We start from the raw sequence: 19,635 nt of genomic DNA, 5'->3' as shown, positions 1-19,635 counted from the left end.
TATTCAGGGAGTAAAGTTTTCAGCTCACTGAAAACACATTAGCAACATTATAGGCACTGTAGCACACCCTATAATCTCAGTAATTGAGAAGCTAAGGAAGGATGACTGCAAGGTCAAAGACAGCACATGGTAACAAAGCAAAATGTTTTTTCAAAAGAAAAACAATCTGGGGGTGTGCTTCAGTGATAGAACATATCTGGGTTCAATCCCCAGTACCACAAAAACGAAGAAAAGAATTATAGTATGATAATACATTTCTAAACTTTTCACCAGAAGAGCAAATTAACTGAAAATACCAAAACATATTGAAAGAAGTCAAATGTGGGATTTTACCCATTTTAAATCTGAAGTAAGCTGGGCTTCGTGGCGCACACTTGTAATCCCAGCATTCAGGAGGCTGAGACTGGAGGATCATGGTTTGTGGACAGCCTCAGCTACTTAGTGAGCCCTCTGCAACTCAGTGAGACCCGGTTCCAAAATAAAGAATAAAAAATAGGGCAGGGGTGTAGCTCGGAGGTCAAATGCCCCTGGGTTTCACCCCCAGACCTGCAAAAATAAATAAATAAATAAATAAATAAATAAATCTGAAGTAAATACATTAGCATGATTTGAAGGTAACAGTATTAAGAATTACTTATTCCAAGTTGGAATACCTGAACTTGACCAAGGGGCATGGTTATCTGTTTGTACTTCTACATCAGACTTTTTATTATCTTCATTTCTCCCACAGTGGAGTATTTTACTGAGTTCTTCTACCTGAAAGAAGAAAACAAAGGCTTAGGATAAACAAATCATAGAGCTAACTAATATTATATAAACCATTCTTTGATATTAAAATAAGAAATTTTTCTTGGCAAAATTTTAAGAGGTAGGTCAAGGGCAGCTAGTTTCATTAAAAAAAGAAAAGAAAAACATTTACAACTCTTAGAGGTAATTTTCAGGCGGATTTTTGTTTTGTTTTGTACATGGGAATCTATGTTGCCCAGGCTGTTCTGGAACTCCTGGGCCCAAGCCATCCTCCCACCTCAGCCTCTAAAGTGCTGGGACTACAGGCACATGCCACCCTGCTTCACTCAGAGATGGTTTTATCCTTAAGTTCTCTTGCTAAACATCCAAATATTCCTCACCACCACCACCTCTACCAAAATCAGTAATGGGAACAGGATCTTTCATTTCTAACAAACAGAAATGTCTTGGGCTTGGGGTATAGCAAAGTGGCTGAGTGCTTGCACAGCATACAAGAAGCCCTGGGTTAGATCCCCAGCACAGCCAAAACAAAAATAAACAACAAGAAAACCACAGAATTTTTGTGTGTATGTGTTGTACTAGGGTTTGAGCCCGGGGGGTACTCTACTACTAAGCTACACTCCTAGTCCTTCTATTACTTATTTTGTATATGTGTACATGTGTACTGAAAATTGAACCAGGGGCATTCTACCTCTAAGCTACACCCCAGTTCTTCATTTTTTTTTTTCTTTTGGAACAAGGTCTGTTAAATTAGTGTGTGCTAGCCTCCAACCTGTGATTCTTCTGCCTCAGCCTCCCATGTACTGGGATTACAGGCATGCACCACCACACACAGCTCAAATGAAAGTTTTTATGCTACTATTTAAAAGGTCAGCATTGCTCTCTAAAGAGATAGAAAATCTAAACACTGTAACTTTCACCTAGGTTGAACTGTCTAGTATCCTTCAGTGTCTTCCACCTGGAATTAACTATTCACTTAAATATATTAATGCCATTCATATGCTTTAATGTACATTTTTTTAAAGTAGTTGTCTTATGACTAAATATCTGCAATAGATCCGGGTGTGGTGGCACAAGTTTGTAATACCAGTACTTGGAAGCTGAAACAAGAGGATAGCAGGTTCAAAGCCAGCCTCAGCTATTTAGTGACGCCGTTTGCAACTTAGCAAGACCATGTTTCAAAATAAAGAATAAAAAACAGGGCTGGGGGTGTCGCTTGGAGGTAGAATGTCCCTGGGTTCAATCCCCAGTACCACAAAAATTAATTAATTAATTAATTAATTAATTAATATCTGCAACAGAAGGGAAGAGAGAGTGACCTAAGAGGGGCCTCTGTCTTTCATGTGGTTTAGCACTACAATGTCCCTGTAAGGATGCTGCACAGGTCAAAGCAACAGAGTATGGACATGTCCATAAGCAGGTAAGAAGTTGTCACAGCCAATGCACCTCAGTCTGACAGGATGTGAAACAATGCCTACTATATGCATGAAACCAAGTAAAAAAATACAAGTTTCTTAAGAAAACTTTTTTTTTTCAAACGTAAAGACTGAACCCAGGGGTTCCGAGCTACATCCCTAGCCCTATTTTATATTTTATTTTGAAACAGGGTCTTATTAAGTTGCTAAAAAAATATTTAATGACACATAAGCTTTAAACACAGAAAGGTGTTAAAACTTACCATATATATGTTATCTAGGCATTTTATGAGTTATCAGATATGCTACTACTACCAAAACTGAAACTAGAGTGAGACAGGCAAGATACTCTAGGATGAAAATTAAGGAGACATTTGCTCTCAGATTCATGGAAGTATAGTATCCATCCCTGAGAATAAGCGTTCCCTTAAATTCCTTAACCTAGGAGTATATACTAAATGCTGAGCATTGCATTTTTACTTTGGGTAGTATCTCCTTAAATCATACATCCACCTTACAAATTAGTTGTCCTAATGACAGTCTTACACATGAAACATCTAAAGAGACAAAGTAATTGGCACAAGACAAGGCTTTTTGATCCCCAAACCACCTGTACAAATATTACTTTCTCAAAGTTCATCCTTAATTCTCAAGCCAACTTTCTACTGCTCCAAATGAAACATTACTAATTTAGGGTGACAGTTACTAATCTCCCTCCCAGGGGAGGCTGACTAGAAGAGTAAAGTTATTACTATAAGCAGCAGATTTAAGGTTTTTTATTTTTGTGGCACTGGGGATCCAACTCAGGGCCTTCCAAATACTAAGCAAGAGCTATACCTCCAAGCTACAGCCCCAGTTTTTTTTTCCCCCCGGTACTGGGGATGGAACCCAGGGGCATTCAACCTCAGAGTTATACTTCAGGCCCTATTTTTTATTCCTTACTTTGAAGCAGGGTCTCACTGAGTTGCAAAGGGCTTTGCTAAGTAGCTGAGGTTGTCTGTTAACAGAAACATGATCCTTGTCTCAGCCTCCCAAATGCTGGGATTTTACAAGCGTGTGCCACCACACCCAGCTTGTTTTAAGATGGGGTCTCTCTACATTAGGTAGGCTTACCTGGAACTCCTGGGCTCAAGCGACAACTTCCTGAGCAGCAGAGACTACAGGCAAGAGCCACCTACCCTAACCTGAATTTACATTTTTTACTTTGAATCATCATCAAGATAACATTAATAAATGCTGAAAATGCTGGCTCTTGGAAGATGAGAAGAATATATTTTCTTTCAGGATCTCCCAGACATGTAATACTTTGTAGCAATTTATAATTATAAATTTTATTTAAGCTGGGTAAAGTGGCACACACCTGTAATCCCAGTACCTGGGAGGTTTAGATAGGAGGATCACAAGTTTGAAGCCAGTATGTGGCAAATAAGTGAGACCTTGTTTCAAATAGTAATATAGGAGCCAGGTGTGGTTGTGCACACTTGTAATCCCAGCATTTGGGAGGTTGAGACCTGAGGACAGCTGTTCTGGACAGCCTCAGCTACTTAGTGAGGCCCTCCGCAACTTAGTGAGACCCTGTTTCAAAATAAAGACAAATAAATAGGGTGGGGGGGGGGCGCTTGGAGTTAGAATGCCCCTGGGTTCCATCACCAGTACCGAAAAAAGAGAAGAGAAGAGAGAGAGAGAAGGAATTTTAAGTGCTATTTAAATGCATGGCCTCATTGTATATTATGAAAATAAAATCAACTGTAAATGTCTCTAACAAAGTCAGCTGTATCTCCTTACTTTCACAAGAACACAAAGAGCTCAACAGTTTGTGAAATTATGTGTGCTCATTTTAACTTTAACTTTCACAGCTGTGTGTTATTCTGATTTTACAGACAACTGAAGCTCAGTATAAGTTTACACGTCTAGTTCGTAGTAGAGATGGGATTCTGATTCAAGTTCAGCCCATTAGCAAACCCAAACATGAACTAGAAGAAAAATATACTACGGGGGCTGGGGACGTAGCTCAATATAGTGTTTGCCTAGCACGTGTGAGGTCCTAGGTTCAATTCCAAGGACCCCCAAATAAAACAAACACTCCATTACAAGTGAACCTACTGCCAACAGTGTAGTGTGAGTATAGCCAAAGTAGTGGCGTTCAATTCATGCTAGCCGTGAGGCACTGTAATCTGAACTCTTGGGTCTGTTAAAATGCACTTGGAAGTGTAATTCTTTGGGTTTCCATTAATTTCAACTATCCTATAAAGTCGTTCTGGGCGTCAGCCAGGGAGCCCTCCGAGGTCACGGGAGGCCGCCTCGGGCTGGGCGCCCCACGCACCTGCGTGCGGAGCTCCTGGTTGTTGCTTTCTGCGCTCTGGTACAGCCGCTCCGTGTGATGCAGCAGCTTCTCGATCTCCCGCACCTGCCGCTTACAGCTCCGCAGCTCGCGTTCCAACTTCTCTACCTTCCGCCTCAGCTGGGCCAGTTCAGGCTCGGGGGAGGTGGGCGGCGACAGAGACAACGAGGGCGACGGCGGCGGGGACGGCGCCCCGGAGGCCATGAGGCCCGGCGAGGTGGCCCGCGGTGCGGGGGGCAAGCGCTCACACCACGATGGGCGCCGGCGGCCCCAGAGACCCCGGGAGCGCGCGGGCTGGGAAGGGCGGCCTCACACCCGGCCGGCCGCGGCGGCCCCTGGCCATGACGCTCTCAGACTTGTCACCTGGCGCCGAACGGGTCCGCGGGCAGCGAGCGAGGGGCCGGAGGGCGGCCCCTGCCCGATCTGCGCGGCCTTGAAGCCGGGCGCTTTATTGGCAACCACCTTCCACCCTGGCAGAGCCGGGGCGAAGAGCGTTGGACGAGTACACCGGCCGGAGAACAGAGAAACAAACGCTCAGGCCGTTCCGGGGCTGGACCGGAAGCGGAGCGCCGGAGGAGGGCGGGGCCAAGGCGGAAAAGGAAGCGACGGCAAGCCGGAAGGACCTCGCGGCGCACACGCTCTCTGTGCGCATGCGTGGCGGCTCGGCGCGGGGATCCTGGAGAGTTGGTTGGATGGTGACTCCCAAATCCCGGGAATGATAATGGATCGTGCACGTGCCCATCTTATCAAACTTTTTGAATGAGGACACCACATCTCCTTAAAATGATTTTGTCAAAGATTATAGGGAAAATGACAAACCAGCACTGGAGCGTTGTGTTGTGAGGCCCTGCTTGCTTAGTCCGATGCGCACTACCCCTCCTCCCGGGAAAGAGTATGTTCATCATTTCCAAGTTCCTCTCTGGTGGGGAAGAAAATGGCAATGTTCAGTAGAACAGGAGTACAAAACGCTCTGGTTTGGTAGATTTTGTTTTTGTCTGTATGAACCCTAGCATTGGTTCAACTCTCTGACAGATCTTCAGATTTACTTTCTTCCCCAAGGCCAGTTTCAGTCCTGAGCTCAAAATGCTGAGCTTCATGTTCTCTCTCGGACCCCATCACAGTGCCTGTTACAGCAGATATTCATAAGTGGTTGGCGAAAACAGGTCATAAGAATCCTGTTTGATGTACTAGTTAAGTAGCTGTTTTATTAACTATATTTTTTGTTGGCTCTTTTTGTTTTGTGGTGCCAGCGATCTAACCCAGAGACTCAGGTGATGCTACCATGTGTTTTACCACTGAGCTATACCTTCAGTCATATGAGTATTATTTTCTTTTTCTCATTTTTTTCCCGTTTAATTGATGCTCTGGCATCTCTATCTTGGCTAGGGAAGGATTACCCCCCCCCCCCCGCAAAGGATTAGCTAAATGCTAGAAATAGCAAATGGAAGGGATCAAAACATTGTAAAGATGCCAGGTGTGGTTATGCACACTTGGGATCCCAGTACTTGGGAGGCTGAGACAGGAGGATTGTGGTTCACGGACAGCCTTAGCTATTTAGTGAGGCCCTCTGCAACTTTGTGAGACCCTGTTTAAAACTGAAGAATCAAGAATGGGGCTGGGGGTATAGCTTGGGAGTAGAATGCCCCTGGGTTCCAACCCCAGTACCTAAAAAATATATGGTTAAGATAACTGCACGCCCATTTTTATTGTGACACTACTCAAAATAGCCAAGTTATGATGAGCCCAGATGCCCGTCAGGGAACGAATGGATAAAGAAAATGTTTAGCTACACAATGGAGTCTTCTAAAGAAGAATGAAATCATGTCTTTTTCAAAACAGTGCATGGAAATAGATATTGTCATTTTAGGTGAAATAAGTCATACTGAGACAAGTATCCCATGTTTCCTCCCATGTGGAATAAGGAGGGGGGAAAAAAGACAATATGGAAGTAGAAGAGTGACTATTGGGGGATAGAAAGGGACCAGATAGGGGGGAGGGAACCATCAAAGTACATAATATGCATTTATGAAGTTGTCACAATCAAACCCAATATTTTGTAGAATTAGTATTAACTAATTATAACAAAAAAGAAAAAATTGTATTATGGAAAGTTTGTTTGCATAAATACAGCACAGCACATACATGCAAGATTTAGTGGAACCAAATGAACTATGAATACAGTCATTAGTAAAACATTTCACTACCCAAGTTTTACACCACAAACTGGAACTCTGATTCTCAGGCTTCTGAACCCAGCAAAATAAGTGTCCATCAAATTGAAACCTTTCCTCGTAAGATTCTGCGATCTATTTGATGAACAACACGGCCATTTATTAAAGACAATTTGTCATCAGCAATGTCTATGTCTCAAGAGAAGATTAAAGCAATGTAAATAAAACACGTTTGGGGAGAAAGAAATGCAAATTAAATTCCTAAATAATAAGAAAACAGAATTTAACATTATTGGAATTAACTCATAACGCTAACAAATTTAACTTCTCTTTGGCAAAACTGAATAGAAATGACTAACAATTGAGATCTCAAGGTCTGATATCTCAAAAGGACGATCTATCAGCCTGTCTTTTAGTCTTGAGAGTTTTCCCCTCTGACAGTAACAGAAATTAAGTGCTGTCAAAAGCACCCATCCACTCAATGTTCCTCCTCTTGGCCATGCAACCAGGGCTAAGGCAGCACAAAGGGGGTGGTGCGGAGCAGCTGGAGGCTTGCACCTTGTCAGCGGGGACATCGGAGACCTTGGGGACTGTGGTTGCTTGAGAAGTGGGATGCAGGGAAGGGCTTGCTTTCCTGGCTATGGAATCCAGGGTTTTTCAGAGGAACCCCAGAACACTTCCTTCCTGTCTTCAGTCTTTCCTGCAGGTGACTCTGGAATTGCTTGGCCTGGTTTATTGACATGAAAATAATTATCATTTTCATTAGTTGCTTCCTATTTGAGCCTAACTGCCACAGAGTAAGAATTATACACATCATTCATTGTGCCATATTAACATCATATTTTTCCCACTTAAACAGTATATTTGGCTCACATTCACATAGTTTTTCTCACAGGCCTGGCTCCACATCCCTGGATTCAACCAACTGCAAATGGATAATATATTTTTTTAATTGTGTCTGTGCCAGCCCGGCATGGTGGCGCACGCTTATAATCCCAGCATTCGGGAGGCTGAGACAGGAGAATCGAGGTTTGTGGCCAGCCTCAGCTACTTAGCGAGGCCCTTTACAAATCAGTGAGACCCTGTTTCAAAACTAAAGAATAAAAAATAGGGCTGAGGATGTAGCTCGGAGGTAGAATGCCCCTGGGTTCCATCCCCAGTACCGAAAAAAAAAAAATGTGTCTTTGCTGAACACATATAAACTTTTTGTCATTATCTCCTAAATAATACAGTATAACAGTTATTTACATGGCAATTACAGTATATTAGATATTATGAGAAGTCTAGAGATGATTTAAAGTATCCAGGAGGATATGCACAGATTGTAGACAGATCACCATTTTACATAGAGAACTTGAGCATCTGAAGATTTTGATTTTTCCAGGGGTCCTGGAACCAATCCCTCAGATGGAGAGGAGTAACTATATGCACATTTCTTAAACAGGGGAAAAGACCATGTTAATAAACCAAGTCAATGAAATCAGCAGGAAGCTTCAGGAGACATTGGGACCCAAATTGGAAAGTTGTTCCTCTTGTTTTTCTCTCTGAAGCACTTTGTTCCTTTCTCCTTCTCCTGCTTGTGGCATTCTGCTGCTCCCTGTATGATGGCAGAAGTTGCTCTTTTGCAGGGGGCTTCTGAGCTCTTAAGACCTCCAATCAGGTCTGGACCAGTCTGGACCAATGGCTCTTTGAGGTGTGATTCCAAATTCTAAGTAGAATGAATTCAGTTCATCCATCTCGGTTGACTATTTCTGGCCAATGAGTGATGGCCAATTGATGGCATGAAGTAGAACAAGATAGGCTTTGGGGCTTTTGGGGGCTCCCAACCTTTGGGTGTTTGTGTGGGTGAGGGTAAAGTAGAGAAGCCCCCACTTCTTTGAGTCCCTCTGTAAAATGTGGGTGATGGTGCACATAACCTGTCTTACAGAGTGGTGGCAAGTTTGCAAAAGGAAATGTTTACACAGTACTATGCACAGTCCTTGCACCCAGGAATTTACAAATATCACATTTATCATTATTGCTGTTGTTATCATCTTTCTGGGTCCTAATGCATTTTTTCAGTACTGGGGATTGAACTCAGGGGCATTCTACCTCCAAGCTACATCTCCAGCCCTATTTTTTATTCTTTCATTTGAAACAGGGTCTAAGTTGCAGAGGGCCTTCCAAGTAGCTGAGGCTGGCTGCAAACCTGTGATCCTCCTGTCGCAGCCTCCCAAGTACTGGGAGCCACCACGCCTGGCTTTCTAGTGTACTTTTTTTTTTTTTGTGGTACTTGGGTTCCTGGAAATCCTTCTACCTCCGGGATACACTCCTAGATCTATTTTTTTAAATTTTATTTGGAAACAGGGTCTCTTAAGCTTCGGCTTTCAACCTGTGTGATCCTTTTGTCTCTGCCTGCCAAGAGCAGGGTTTACAGGCATGCGCCACCATGCCCGGCAAGGGTCTCACTAAGTTGCTGAAGGTCTTCACTGGCCTCGATCCTCCTGTCTCAGCCTCCCAAGTGCTAGGATTACAGATGTGCGCCACCACGCCAAGCCTCTAGTGTACTTTTTATTGTTAAGGCTTTTTGGCAGGATGGCTTTGAAAATCCATAAATCTCACCTAAAGATTTATGTCAGAAGAATACAAGAATCTTAGGAAAATTATCTCATAATGTTGTGTTTCATTTGTTTCCCAAAATTCTGAGACAATTTAGACATTTTCCTTCACTTGATCTAATGGGTGAAATTTTTGGAGAGCTTTGAAATCTGGCATGTAATATTTTGCTAGTCCAGCAGGGGGCAGGCTTCCCCATTGTAAATGTTCTGCTCTACTAAGAAACGAAGTGTAGACTGTGTGGCCTTTCAGAAACCCATTATTACCTGCAAGAACCACACAGACACAAATTAGAATAAACTGTACTAGTGATCTACTCAAGAAACAGGTGGTGGAGAAAGGATCGAGTAAGTGGGTTTTGGAGGCAACCTCCAGTTTCACCACTTGTGCTGTAAAGCCTCAGGTGAACTACTGAATCTCTTCATTTTCAGTTTCCTCATGGTTAAAATGGGAATAAGAATGCCTACATATCTTGAATAAATGTTTTATATTGGAAATATTTCTATCATATTCTGCATAGTATCCCACTGTATGGAAGTGCCAATATTTTAACCACTTCATTATTTCAGATATTTCTATTTTAAGCCAGGCGTGGTAGCGCACACTTGTAATCCCAGCATTTGGGAGGCTGAGACAGGAGGATCGCAGTTCTTGGACAGCCTCAGCTACTTAGTGAGGTCCTTTGCAACTCAGTGAGACCCTGTTTCCAAATAAAGAATAAAAAATAGGGCTGGGGGCACAGCTCAAAGGTAGAATGTCCCTTCCTGGTTCTATCCCCAGTACTGCAAAAAAAAAAAAAATTACTTCTAGTAACATATGCTCTCCAATATTTGTGTTAGCAAAACCTAGACTGTAATCGAAATATCTGAATATATATATTTTTATCTAAAAAGTTAATTGTCAAAATAGCATAAACATAGTCTCTCTCTCTCTCTCTCTCTCTCTCTCTCTCTCTCTCTCTCTCTCTCTCTCTCAAATTCAATAACCCAGTTGGGTGTGGTGGTGCATCCTTGTAATCCCAGTTCTTGGGAGGCTGAGATAGGAGGATTGTGGTTCATGGACAGCCTCAGCTACTTAGTGAGGCCCTTTGCAACTTAGTGATATTATGTTTTAAAATTAAGAATAAAAAATAGGACTAGGGATGTAGCTGGGATATAGAATGCCCCAGGGTTAAAAAAAAAAAAAAAACAATAGCCCAGCTAGTTGATTCCTTATATGAGAGTATATTTCAAAAAAAGGCTCATCTCAGTATTTGTTTACTGCTTTTATGGCTTTCATAGGAAGTCTTAAATTCAGGAATTGTGGGGTTTTGCAGTGATTCATATATGTTCTGGATACACAAACTTCTAAAAGGATACCCAAGGACCTGTCAGTGGCTGGAAAAATATGGTGCAGGGAGGGATTCACACAGGCTAAGGTGGTGAAGTGAAGAAAGCAATAAACATTCCATTTTACACATTTTAGTACTGATTTTTAACACACACACACACACACACACACACACACTCACACTTTTAAAATAAGCAAAGTAACTTCCATGAAATAAGATGTATATATAGTGAAGAAAACTTAGTTGTGTTTTGGTGGAGGAAAAATAGTAGTTATGTTTTCTTTCCATATCTATTTGAATAATTAAAATGTTATTTTTTAAACCTTCAGAAAAGGCTTTTAAGTAAGGGTGGTTGGATGCCACCATAACTTTTCCACCTAAAATGCTCCAAGTGCTAGACAAACACCTCTGAATGTGGCCAGGCAGGGAGAAGAGTACTTAGTAACTCAGTAAGTGCCTGACTGCTAGGGGCTCCTGGGAGTAAGGCAAAATGAGGATGCACTACTCAGTTGCTAACCCAGGGAGTGGACAATCAAGTTCACTGCTTCTTAAATTAAGAAAACTTAATGAGTACAGAAAGAATATTATACTGACAGCCTGGGTAACATTTACAGATTAGAGTCATAATGAGTTAGCATGAGGGTCTTGTTTCCTCCTGGGAAAAGTATGTGCAGATACATGTGGAGAAAGGTACTCTAAAGTTTTAATTAACATTTTTCTCATAGGATTTTACCCTGGAATCCAATAACCAGGATTTCAGTGCAAATTCTGTTTTTTAAATTTTTTCTCCACATGTGGTGGAGGTGGCGCCATTCCTGCTGTATGACAGGGTCACAGCTAAGAAGAGAATTCTGTAGGGCTGGAAGACTCTGGCAAAACTGAAGCCATTATCCCTCTTGATTTTAGTGATAATAATGATAATATTAATGAAATTTGAAAATTGCTTTAGATACAGATTGCTGTTTTGTAATAATCTGAAAATTGATATGAATATGACTGAAAAATGCTCTAAGATTTGTGCCAGGAATAGCACTAAAATATAAATATATATATAAACTTTCAAGAAGCTACATAGCAAAGAGCTCTTTGCTCCTCTGCTTACAACACCTAACTCACTTAAGATTTTACCCATGAAAGGAAAAATTAACTTTAGGCAAATTGTACCTACTGTAAAAGGCCTTCCATATGTTGCTTATAAGTTATGGGTCAACTGTAGTATCCCTCTCAGGGGGCTAACACTAATCAGAATACTTTTCCACCTCCAACCAATCCTCCACTTCCCTATACAGGAGTGTATGATGCGTGGAAAGCACAGAGTTAATATTACTGGAAAATGGCTTGATGTCAGGACTCTGCCATTCCTACAGAGAGTTGGGCAGGCAGGGATCTCCTTTGTATCTGCTCACTAAAGCACAAGAGTTCTCTTGATAAACAACTTAATAGGTATTATAGAAAATTAGGTGTAGGTATTGTATGCTAGAGAAATAAAATAAGTTTAGTGGGGGTTTGGTGGTTAGGTCAAAATAAGTCAAGAGAATATCTTGTGGCCAAAACAGCAGATAAAATTAGCAGTTAATTTGCTAGGCGTGGTGGCACACGCTTGTAATTCCAGCACTTGGGAGGCTGAGACAGGAGGATTGCACAGGTTCAAAGCCAGCCTAAGCTACTCAGTGAGGCTCTCAGCAACTTAGTGAGACCCTGTTTCCAAATAAAGTATAAAATAGGTCTGGGAGTATAGCCCCGAGGTCAAAAAGCCCCTGGGTTCCATCCCCAGTACCACACAAAAAAATTTAAAAATAGCAGTTAATTTTAGAAATAGATATAGTAAGTCTAATATTTAGTAGTTAAGATAGAGAATAGGATAAGTTCAATTAAATTTTATTAAGTGTGATGTAGAGTAGTAATAGGTTTTATGGGTCAATTCATTATAAATTAATAATAAAACAAAAAACAGGGAAAACAGGTGGCTTCGAGGTGGGCCTGCTATGTGGAATTCAGGTTAATGAAAAACTAGATAAAAAACAATGTATGTGTAATATGGTTTTGAAAAATTAAATGAAAAACAAAATACGCATGATGTGGCTTGCTGTAATTTGTCAGATTCATGTATAAAGTATATTCTAGGGCATAGGCAGAAATGCCTTCCCCCTGCTACTAAGCATGGTGTCTCTCCTTCTTCAATTTTGCCTACCCTACATGTCCTTCAAGATCCCTGGATTGGCCAAGGCTGTGCCCTGCCACACATGTTAATGTGGTTACTCTGGGTCTTCTTATAGTTGATTTCTAGTTTCATTCCACTGTGATCTGAAAAGATTCAGGGAAGTATGTCACATTTTTAAAATTTGCTAGTGCTCACTTTGTGACACAGAATGTTGTCTATTTTGGAAAATGTCCCAAGAGCAGCTGAGAAAAATGTGAACTCTGCTGTAGTTGGGTGAAATATTCCATATGTGCCTAATAGGTCCTTTTGGTTTGTGGTGTTCCTTAGGTATGAGGCATCTTTACTAAACTTTTGTCTGGAAGATTGCTCTATCAGTGTGAGAGGAGTGTTGAAGTTTCCCAGTATTATTGTTTTGGGATCTACATGTGACTTAATGTCACAAAGAGTTTGTTTTATGAAAGTAGCTACACCTTTGTTTGGGGCATAAATGTTGACTATCATTATTTCCTCTTGCTGGATTGTTCCTTTTACCAGTAAAAAATGACCTGCTTTGTCTCTTCTAATAAGCTTGGGTTTGAAGTCCCACTTGTGTGATATCACAGTTGCTACTTCTGCTTGTCTTTGAGTTCCATTGGCATGGATAACCTTGCTTTAGCCCTTCACCTTTATTTTGTGACTATTTTTACTTGTAAGGTGTGTTTCTTGCAGGCAGCAGATAGACAAATTCTGGTTTTTAATCCATATTTTCCACTTTATATCTTTTTTTTTTTTTTTTGGTCTGGGGGTGGAACCCAGGGGGCTTTCTACCTCTGGGCTATACTCCCAGAACTATTTTTTATATTTTATTTGGAAACAGGGTCTCACTAAGTTGCTGAGAGCCTCACTAAGTAGCTGAGGCTGGCCTTGAACCTGTGCAATCTTCCTGTCTCAGCCTCCCAAGTGCAGGGATTACAAGCGTGAGCCACCACACCTGGCTACTTTATGTCTTTTTATTGGAGAGTTGAGGCCATTTATGTTCAGCTTAATATTGAGAGATTATTTTGAATTCCTTACATTTTTAGTTTTAATTTCTGTTTGAGGTTGTGTTTGTTCTCTGCTTAGTGGTTTGTTTGATAGAATTTTTTTTCCCTGGTTCTAGCATTTATTACTTATTTCTTCTTTGCGGTTAATCTCTTTGAGTATTTTCTCAAGTCAGTTGTGGTGGTGCACACTTGTAATTTCAGCATTCGGGAGGCTGAGACTGGAGGATCGCAGCTCACAGACAGCCTCAGCTACTTAGTGAAGCCCTCTGCAACTCAGCAAGACCTGGTTTCAAAATAAAGGATAAAAAATAGGGCATGAGGTGTAGCTCGGAGGTCTTGTCTAAAGGGGGTTCTATAAGTTTTCTGTACTTGTGTACTCTTTTTCTATGTTTGAAACTTTTCTGATATTACTTCTTTGAAAAGATTGTTAGTCCCTTTGGTTTCCCCTTCTATTCCCTTTTCTATGTCTATTATTTTAATATTAGCTATTTTTAAGGTGGGTCCATAACTCTTTGATGTCCAATTTATGCTGTTGAATTGTCTTTTCTAAATTATATATTATGTGTCCATATTTGGAGTGGTCATCTAAGAGTGAGATTCTATTCTCCATGTGGTCTTATCTATTGTTTATAGTTTGCATTGATACCTTTACTTCAATGGTTGGATCCTTTATTTCTTTCAGGCTTTCTCTAAATTTTCTTCAGAAATTCTGTATCATTTCCATGGTTAAATTTCAGATTTGTTCTTCTGGCAATCTCTGCAATGCAGTGTTGTCAGCTTCTGTTATTGTGAGGTTTGGGGAGCTCATTGCTTTCTTGTTATTCCTCCTTCTCATGATTTCAAAAATTTGTGTCTTTGTTGCCTCTCAGTCTGTAGGTGTCAGCTGGTATATACAGGGAAAGTTGTGTTGTATTCAATTTTGAAGGTTGAGTGAGGAGGAAAGTGATGAAGTCATAAATGCAAGAATAGGGTAGAGTCATAGATAGGATCAAATAGAATGAGAGTATAAATTTGGTAAGGTAGTATAGAGTAGAGATTAGAGATAGTGAATATATATTAGGATTCTAGTACCAATATAGAGTATTTAGTATAGTGATATGAAGTGGATTTAATACCAGACAAAGAAGAGAAAAGGGAAAAAAGGGACAGAGAAAAGAGAGTGGATATGTATGAGTGAAAAGGCTTGTGAAAGGGGTGGGGAAGAGAGCAAACAAATGAGCATACACACACATACAAACAAAACAACAACAACGACAAAATAATGCAACACTACAAAAAATGAATACTGAGCCGACTTGACCTCTTCAGTCTCTCTTTCTGCAGGTGCCAAGTGCCACTGGCATCTTTCCTACTGCAAGCCTGGATCTCTGAGACTCTCTCAGTCTATACAGGCTCCCAGTATCAATGGGGCTGAATCTAGTGTTAAGTGGAGGTCTTCCTCCATGCATTCCACCAATGCTGAGCCAGAATTGCACCCAGCCTTTGTAGGTAGCAGGTTCTGCTAGGACCAGACCCAGTGTATATGAAGGAGTCCCTATTCGTCACAGCTAGGGCTGGATTGGTTTGACTTTTCCCTGATCACCACGATCTGGTCTGTGGTGATCTCCGGAGGTCCTACTAGGGCTCTGGTGACTGTGAGCCTTTTTTCCTGATTGGGCCAGGAAGGGAGGTCCTACTAGAGCCCTGGTGACTCTAAGTCTTTTTTCCTGATTGGCTTAGGGGGCTGTCTGCTAATCTTAGCCTCTGCTATGTCCAACAGCAGAGTATACCCCCTTTTTTGTCAAGGTGAACCTCAAAGTCTCAAACCCTGTGAGTATATCGCTTGCTGCGCAAGTCCCTGCAGCTGCAGCTGTGCTGCATGGTTTCCCTTGGGGACGGTGGGTTCACTTATGGTGTTGTTAAGCACCACTGTGGATCTCTGGAGGATGTGGTGAACTCGACCACCACTGCTGCAAGTCTACGTTAGTGTGTGCAGGAGGAGCTGACAGCTTACAAATCTGATGAACTGTAGCCTCTTACTTCATTACAAGTTGTTGGCTCTATTGCTGAGGGTCTCTGGCAGTTCTGGTGCAGTGAAGCAAGATGGCGGTGGTGCCCACCACAGCCATTGGAGGTGAGCAGGGTACTTTTATGCTTTCTGATCTGCCTTCTAGCTTTTTTTCTGCCACCTTTCACTTGTCAATAGTCTATTCAAACTTATGCTGATTTCTTTCTTTTGTCAGAATGTTGTTTTCATGGTGATAGAGATTGAGTGTCAGCAGGACTGATATGTGCTACTTCCCTTGGTCTCTATCTCTTCCCAGAAGTTCCACTCACTTATGATAATTACTTTGTGCACTGTTAATTAGCTACCCCAATAAATGGTTTAGTCAAGAGAGATACAATATTTTGAGAAACCTGTTAATAGGGCACTTTATAGTCTTATCTATTGATCAGACAATGGAGACCACATCAAGGATCCAGAAGATGACTGGGTCATTATAAAACTGTAATGATCATCATGACACTATAAATTGTCTTGTGATCATGGGATGGATGTCATCCTCACACACCTTCCCATAACCACTGTTCACAAGATTCCTTTTGCTTGCTTGTTTGTTTTTGGTACGTGGGATTGAATCTAGGGGCATTCTACCTCTAAATTACACTCCTAGCCCAATTTTATTTTTATTTGGAAACAGGGTCTCGCTAGGTTCCTGAGAGTCTCACTATTGCTGAGGCTGTCCTTGAACCTGAGATCCTCCAGTCTCAGCCTCCCTAGTACTGGTATTACAAGCGTGTACCACCACAGCCAACTAGCCAAGATTCCTTTTAAAGAAGAGGTATAATCCCCCAAAGGCTGGCTCCCTCTTTCTGACAATGACCTGTGTTATACCATGAGTGCAGAAAAAAGGAATGGAGACCACCAAATGGTTAAGGCAAGAGGCTTTAATTAGCCAGCTGCCATCCTATGGGCAGAAAGTGATAGCAATTGTGTCAGTTACCCTTTTATAGCATAAGCTAGGTACCAAAGCAAAAATTTGTGGGGTAATTAAACTAACCAATCACAGAAAATTCTTTTTTGTAAACAGTGGGAACAGGATTCATGGGCTTTTGGTTTCATAGGCTTTCAGAACAAAGGAATGACTTGGCAATTACACAGATTTAACACAGAAAAACAGAAGACTTTGATAAATGGGGCATAGTACCATACTTGCATTCTCCCTTTAATATGAATTTTTCAATTCTCTAAATAAATCTCTGAGCCTCTACTGACTTGTGTTAAAGTTATTTTTCATCCCATATGTCAAGAACCCTGCTGGTCCTGAGTCAAGTTCCCTCCCTCTCTCTGGGAACTCCTTGGGACCCTCTTCTGCTAGATATATCTCTTCCCCCACAGTAGGAAGAAGAGAACTTTCCCAGGCCTAAGCCTCCTCTCTAAACTCCCTGCCTCCTGCCCTAGGCTATGGGGACAGTAAGGTGGAAGTGTCCTGGGTCTGGGGACAGGGCAAGCACGGGCTTTGAAAGCACTCTGAGCAGCTCTATCCTTGACGAAGCCCATCAAGGAAACAGCTCTGACCTAATAGGGACTGAGAGGTGACCCAGTCCACATGACTAAAGACAGCATATTCAGAAAAAGGCAGGACAAAAATAATGTCACTTAAAGAAGGCCTTAGAGCAAGGGATATAGTTCAGGGGCATAATGCTTGACTAGCCTGCATGAGGCCCTGGATTCCATCCCTAGCACCACAAAAACAAAACAAAACAGTAAGCTGTATACCTCCTATTTATTAAGAAATAACCAAAACCATTAGCAGTTTTGTTCCAACTTCATCTGGGATTTCAAGATCAGCTGCCTAGTTTGGAGTATGTAACCAAAGAAGTCACAGGTTCCAAAGACACCATTCTTGTTTCAACAAACATAAGCAGATAAGAGCATCCAGTGACAGAAGAGGCTGCAACTATTAAAATCAGCAATCAGCCAGTGTTTCTGAATAGCAGTGGCACAGGCTGTTTCCATTTAGTAGCTCCTCAGACCACCACTCTTCACCTGAGAAGTCTGAAGGCCTGTTGATTCTCTGCACAGTCTACTGCAGGCAGCTGCTTTCAGTCACAGAAACAAAAAATAAAGTCACTGTGCAGAAGGCAGGGCAGGGATTTAATGGCTCTGGGGAGTCCTTGAGCAGGGAGGGTGGGGAGACAGAGTTGTGTAATCACCCAGAGGGAGAAACGCCATGTACAACCCCACTTATCACCTGCTGAGTGAGTTGGTGCTTGGCTTTTCAACCTGGACTTACAAATATATCTTAGATTGAAAAAATCCACATTTCTAGGCCGTAGTCCTAGAAGAAAAATGTTGCTAAGTGAACATGGAGAGGCGGCACTGCAGAAGTTCCTGTGAGAGATGCTGCAGTCTCACCTCAAACTCTCATCTTTCTGTGGGTTTCTCCAGTTCAGTTCCATAGTCACAGAATTGGGCTGTTTTTTTGCTGTAATACTCCTATTGCCGTCTCATTCAACTTGCTACATTTTACCTACTAATAAGACTAAAAATACAAAGAGTCATCTGGGAGGAAAAAAAGTATAAGGTGGCACTATCTAAAATAAATATAATCTCCATGAGGACAAATCTTGCCAGTTTTATTATATGATCCTCAATGCCTAAAATAGCACGTGGAACAGAGTAGATGTCCTAAAGGTATTTATTGTACAGAAAAGGATTTAATTAAAACTAGAAGCCACAGTCAGGTATAGTGGTACATGCCTGTAACCCCAGTAGTTGGGAGCTTGGAATAGGAGAATTGGAGATTCAAAGACAGCCTCAGCAACTTAAGCTCCCAACAACTTAGTGAGATTCTATTTGAAAATAAGTAAAATCAAGGCTGATGATGAGAGTGTGCCACGTTGGGGACCAAACCTCCAACACATGAATCACTGCGGGACATACCACAACCAAACCATAGGAGTCCTCCACATTATACTGAGAGAACCAACAGATGACCCACATTATTCATCCATTTGGGGTTTAATAAAACGTCTTTGCACTATTTTTATCAATCGAGTCTTGTTTGTCTTTATATATGTAGGCGTACTTTACTGGCATTTTGCTCTTCATATTTCGTTCAAGAACCTCCCATGTCGTCTTATGAAGTCAGGTGCTCACCCACATCTTTGGGACACAGTGATAAGTCAAGATAGGTGGAAAGGCTGTCATGTAGTCCAATATCCCTATTATAAAGAGAGAGACATTGAGGTCCAAAATGGGGTACCTTCTATCTGAGCACCAACAGACCAACCCGTTTAGAAACATCTTGGCCCACTAATGTTATCATGATATTAGTATCACTCTTTTGTCTTCCCAGAGTCCTGGCAATTGTGTTATTTGGAAACTGGAATACATTTTTGAAATCCTAATTTGATGGATTTAACTTAAAGACTGTTAGGTTCTTTATTTGAGAATGGAGTTTTTAATGCTAGTTTTATGAATAAGTGTATCTAGTGAACTAGGAATGGGAGGAAGGACAAATTAGTTTTAAGTGGGGAAAGGAAAAACTGTAATTCATTACACAAGAAAAAGAAAGTTTAAGCTGAACATGGTGGTGTATGCCAAAAATCAGAGTACTTGGGAAGCTGAGACAGGAGGATGGCAGGTTCAAGGCCAGCCTCAGCAATTTAGTGAGACCCTCAGTAACTTAGTGGGACCTTTTGGAGGGGCAACATAGCCTAGTGTGATGGCTCAGAAATGAGCTTCAGTGCAAGTCCCATCCTGCCACTCCCTGGCTGTGGGATCCAGAGGGGATTATTCAGTAGTTCATCCCAGGTTCCTGATCTGTCCTCTTCTCCAAGTAGAAGGCAGTAATAGTGGGCTTGTTA

General features: G+C 41.6%; 1 protein-coding gene across 1 annotated transcript in view; it reads right to left on the bottom strand.

Annotated features, from left to right (window-relative positions):
- The window catches only part of AGGF1 (angiogenic factor with G-patch and FHA domains 1), a gene marked incomplete at both ends in the record, with an annotated part of 45,258 nt that extends 40,551 nt beyond the window's left edge, over positions 1 to 4,707 (bottom strand). The window contains 2 exons of the mRNA XM_080703614.1: positions 654 to 756; positions 4,486 to 4,707. Coding sequence (XP_080559740.1) covers positions 654 to 756; positions 4,486 to 4,707 — 325 coding nt within the window. The remainder of the gene's footprint in view (positions 1 to 653; positions 757 to 4,485) is intronic.
- Positions 4,708 to 19,635: the final 14,928 nt, after the last annotated feature.

The sequence above is a fragment of the Muscardinus avellanarius genome (genome assembly GCF_963383645.1).
Source record: "Muscardinus avellanarius genome assembly, chromosome: 1".
Lineage (NCBI taxonomy): Eukaryota > Metazoa > Chordata > Mammalia > Rodentia > Gliridae > Muscardinus > Muscardinus avellanarius.
This window is presented reverse-complemented; position numbering and strand designations above follow the sequence as displayed.